The sequence below is a fragment of the Passer montanus genome, unplaced genomic scaffold (assembly GCF_014805655.1).
Source record: "Passer montanus isolate IOZ18808 unplaced genomic scaffold, ASM1480565v1 scaffold145, whole genome shotgun sequence".
Taxonomy (NCBI): domain Eukaryota; kingdom Metazoa; phylum Chordata; class Aves; order Passeriformes; family Passeridae; genus Passer; species Passer montanus.
This window is the reverse complement of record NW_024361496.1, coordinates 769,110-773,895: the sequence shown is the minus strand read 5'-3', so window position 1 is coordinate 773,895 and position 4,786 is coordinate 769,110. Positions and strand designations below refer to the sequence as shown.

The window sequence follows — 4,786 nt, the reverse complement described above, 5'->3', positions numbered from 1 at the left end:
CGGCACCCCCCCGGCACCCCCCGGGACCCCCCTCCCGCCACTCCCCGGCACCACCGCCCGCCCGCGGCTCCGGGAGCGGCAGGAGCGCCATTCGGACAGCGGGAGCAGCGCCGCGGAGCACCGGGAGCGCCACGTCCGAGCACCGGGAGCCGTCCCGCCACGCACAGTAGATCGAGACACCGGGAGCCGTCCCGCCGGGCACGGGGTAGGCGGACAGCGGGCAGCGGGAGCCGTCGGGGCAGCGCCGGGTACGGGGGATCCGGGCGCCGGGAGCCGTCCAGGCGGGAGCTGAATATCCAGTCACCGGGGATCGACCGGCCAGCACCGGCCACGGCAGAGCTGATCCCTGGGTGCCGTCGAGTCAGCATCGGGCACGGCGGATCAGGCCACCCGGAGTCATCCAGGCGGGACCAGAGTATCCAGTCACCGGGAGTCGTCCAGGCAGCCCCGGGCACGGCATCCCCGGACGGGAGGATTGGCCGTCCGGCTGGGCACCGGGCACGGTAAATCGGGGCGCACGGCTCGGGGCACCATGGGCCCCCCCGGCGTGCTGCCCGTCCTGGCCTGGCTGCTGGCGGGGCTGAGCGTGCCGGCGCCGAGCCGGGCCCAGCTGCACGGCGAGAAGGGCATCTCCATCCCCGACCACGGCTTCTGCCAGCCCATCTCCATCCCGCTCTGCACCGACATCGCCTACAACCAGACCATCATGCCCAACCTGCTGGGTCACACCAACCAGGAGGACGCGGGGCTGGAGGTCCACCAGTTCTACCCGCTGGTGAAGGTGCAGTGCTCGCTGGAGCTGAAGTTCTTCCTGTGCTCCATGTACGCGCCGGTGTGCACGGTGCTGGAGCAGGCCATCCCGCCGTGCCGCTCCATCTGCGAGCGGGCGCGCCAGGGCTGCGAGGCCCTCATGAACAAATTCGGCTTCCAGTGGCCGGAGCGGTTGCGATGTGAGAACTTCCCCCGGCACGGCGCCGAGCAGATCTGTGTGGGGCAGAACCACTCGGAGGACGGCAGCTCCCCAGCACTGCTGACCAGTGCCACGCCGCTGGCCGGCCAGGGCACCCCCGGCGCCCCTCGCTATGCCACCCTGGACCACCCCTTCCACTGCCCGCGGGCGCTGAAGGTGCCCAGCTACCTCAACTACAAGTTCCTGGGGGAGAAGGACTGCGCGGCGCCCTGCGAGCCCACCCGTCCCGACGGCCACATGTTCTTCAACGAGGACGAGATCCGCTTCGCCCGCATCTGGATCCTCATCTGGTCCGTCCTGTGCTGTGCCTCCACCTTCTTCACCGTCACCACCTACCTGGTGGACATGCAGCGCTTCCGCTACCCCGAGCGACCCATCATCTTCCTCTCGGGGTGCTACACCATGGTGTCGGTGGCCTACATCGCCGGCTTCGTGCTGGAGGAGAGGGTGGTCTGCAACGAGCGCTTCCAGGAGGACGGCTACCGCACCGTGGTGCAGGGCACCAAGAAGGAGGGCTGCACCATCCTCTTCATGATGCTCTACTTCTTCAGCATGGCCAGCTCCATCTGGTGGGTCATCCTCTCCCTCACCTGGTTCCTGGCCGCCGGCATGAAGTGGGGCCACGAGGCCATCGAGGCCAACTCCCAGTACTTCCACTTGGCCGCCTGGGCAGTGCCAGCGGTCAAGACCATCACCATCCTGGCCATGGGGCAGATCGACGGGGACCTGCTGAGCGGCGTCTGCTTCGTGGGCCTCAACAACATCGACCCTCTGCGAGGCTTCGTGCTGGCCCCGCTCTTCGTCTACCTCTTCATCGGCACCTCCTTCCTGCTGGCCGGCTTCGTGTCCCTCTTCCGCATCCGCACCATCATGAAGCACGGCGGCACCAAGACGGAGAAGCTGGAGCGGCTCATGGTCCGCATCGGGGTCTTCAGCGTCCTCTACACCGTCCCGGCCACCATTGTCATCGCCTGCTACTTCTACGAGCAGGCGTTCCGCGAGCACTGGGAGCGCAGCTGGATCAGCCAGAACTGCAAGAGCTTGGCCATCCCCTGCCCGCTGCACTTCACCCCCCGCATGACCCCCGACTTCACCGTCTACATGATCAAGTATCTCATGACTCTGATCGTGGGCATCACCTCCGGGTTCTGGATATGGTCGGGCAAAACCCTGCACTCCTGGAGGAAGTTCTACACTCGGCTCACCAACAGCAAGCAGGGCGAGACCACGGTGTGACCCCCGGCCCCGCCGCCCTTCGGCCTAAAATATTTTTTTGTGGGGGTGGGGGGGGAGGAGTTATTATATATTTTTTATTTTTAGATTTATTAACGTCTAAGGGGTGTCTCTCTTTCTCTTTGAATTTTTTTTTTTTTGTAATTAAACCTGTAAATAGCATTTGTAAATTTAAGTATATATTTCTATTTAAAAGTGTTAAAAAAGTGAGGGAGAAAATAGGAGGAGAGAGAGGGAGAAACAGGAGAAAAAGGAAGGAGAAGAGGGGAGGAAAAAGATGAAAAGGGGAAAAAACAGTGAAAAAGGGAGGAAAAAAGGGGGAAAGGAGAAGAAAGGAAAGGGAGGAAAAAACGAGGCAACAGGACAAAAATGAGCAGCAAAGGGTAAAAAAATGAGAAAAGCAAGGAAAAAAAGGGAAAACGAGAGAAAAAGGAGGAAAGGGAGGAAAAAAGTGGGAGAAAGGGGAGGAAAACAGGAGAAAAGGGAGAAAAACAAAAGGGCGGAAAAAAGGAGAAAAGGGGAGAAAAAGGAGGGAAAGGGGAAAAAATCGGAGAAGGAGAGAAAAGAGAAAAAGATAAAAAAGGAAGGAAAAAGAGAAAAATGAGGAGATTAAAAAAATGAGGAGAGAAAAAGGATCAGGAAAAAAGAGAAAGAGGTGGGAAAAGGGAGAAAAAAAGAGGAGAAAAAGGGGAAAAACACTGCCAAGCCTGGGAGAGGACCCTCGGCCCCTGCTCCCCCTTCCCGCTCCGTCCCGGCTCCCTCCAGCCGCTGCTCCGCTGACTGCTGGAAAAAAGGGTGAAAAAGGCAAAAAACCCCAATAACAGGCCTTTTTTTCTCACTCTCCTTTCGAAACTCCCCAGGAAAGTGGATTTTTTGTTCCCCACCCGTTTGCTCCCACGAGACCCTGGGCTGGGGCTGCCGCCCCCGGGGGCTCTCCCTGGGCCCCCCTACTTGGCTGATGACTTTTCTTCCCAAATCCCTTTTTTGAACAATCCTTTCACAAATACAAATGAGTCCAAAAAATGCCAGATTATTCCTAAGGGCTTTTTTTTTTTTCCCAAAAAAACCCCCAATAATTAAATTGTGGGGGTTCCCATGGGTTCTGCCGGGCTCCCCACTTCCACCGCCCCGTGGGGACGAGCCAGTGCCTCCCTCCAGCTGGAACAAAGCACTTTGAAAGGGGGAAAAAAGAGAGTTTTAACCCAAAAATTGAGGAATTTGCAGTGTGCAGTGGGAGGGGGGGGCCTCTCCTGTGTCCCCCCCCGGGAGGAAATAGCTCACATTTTCTCTGGGATTAGGGGTTTGGCTGGGGTGGGCCCCCGATCCCGAGGCTCTGGAGAGAAGCGGGTCCCGACTCCGGTTCGGTCTGTCGGAATTTGGGGGATGCTGGAGGGGGGATGAAGGGGAGTTTCAGCTGGAGGGGGGCAAGCTCAGGGCAGGGAAGGGGGCTGAAAGGATGGATTTAATCAGCTGGATTTAATTGGAATGAAAAAAAATACTCTTCCTAAAGTGGAAAGGGAGACCTTTCTCAAAATGGAGAGGGAGACCTGGCCATGAAGCGCTGGCCCCAGGGGTGCCCCAAAACCGGCCCCGGGGAGCCTCAGCGCTTCTTGTCTCCCTCGTTCCAGGGGATTTGGGGATCCCTGGAGCACAAAGAGGGATTGCCAGGGCATTGCACCATTCCCCTTCCCCCAGCAAAGCCCGGGAAAATCCCCAAACCCCCTTAAAAATCCCAGTCCCGCGATGAGGGCGAGGCGGGAGCTGAAGGGGTTAAGGCAGAGTCTCTCCAGCACATTTTGGAAAGGAAAAACTCTTTGGATCCGGTTTAATTTTCCAGCGATGACTTGGAAGGGGGAGAGAAGAGGGGGAGAAACTTATCCAGGGCTTCTTTTCCCCCTCCTCTGCGGTTTGGAGAAGCAGTTTGGGGGTCGGGCTGAGCTTGTCGGGACCCCCCCAGCCCCCCCTTGGCACCCCCCAGGACACCCCAGCATCCCCTGTTCCCCCAGCCCCTGCCTTGGGAGCCTCTGGAAGTGGGAATTCAGGCAGGGTGATTCCTGCAGTCTGCTCTGGTGGTGGCATGGGCAGGCTGAGCCTCGGCCAAGGCATCGGGGGACCCCCCCTGCACCCCTCAGTGCCCACCCCAAGGGTGCCATTCAGGGGTCCCCCTTGCCAAGGGGGTCCCAGGCCGTATCCAGCCCTGGCTCTGGGTGCTTCAGCTTTGGGGCGCTGCCCTCGGGGTCCTGGCTCCAGCTGGAGGGTCCTGCTCCCCAAAAAGCAGCTCCCCCCAAGGCTGCTTTGTTTTCCGGAGGCGAAGCGCAGATCACGGGGGACAGGGGAATGTAAACTCTCCACCCAGGAATGCAGGAGCTCCGAGAGGAGATTTTTTTAAAAGGCTTCATGTCCTGGCTTTGGAAAACAGGGCTGGAATCTGGGATTGCTGGGGCTGCTCCTGTGTTCTGGGGGTGCTGAGGGACCTGGGGGTTCTGGGACCCACAGGGGGTCCCTGGCCCCACAGGCTCCTGTGATGGAGTGGGAATAGGAGGAACTGGGACAGCTCTGTGCCCTTTCCAAGCAATTTTTAGG

At 59.5% G+C, this 4,786-nt stretch overlaps 1 protein-coding gene across 1 annotated transcript; it reads left to right on the top strand.

The window, feature by feature from the left end:
* Positions 1 to 392: 392 nt before the first annotated feature.
* FZD2 (frizzled class receptor 2) lies at positions 393 to 2,289 on the top strand. The gene has a single exon (XM_039700901.1). It carries the CDS (start codon positions 533 to 535, stop codon positions 2,204 to 2,206), a length of 1,674 nt encoding a protein of 557 aa, XP_039556835.1. The 5' UTR covers positions 393 to 532; the 3' UTR covers positions 2,207 to 2,289.
* The last annotated feature ends 2,497 nt before the right edge of the window (positions 2,290 to 4,786 follow it).

What these genes read in the sequence shown, in the direction of transcription:
- FZD2 (XM_039700901.1), top strand. Translation starts at nt 533, where the DNA reads ATGGGCCCCCCCGGCGTGCTGCCCGTCCTGGCCTGGCTGCTGGCGGGG.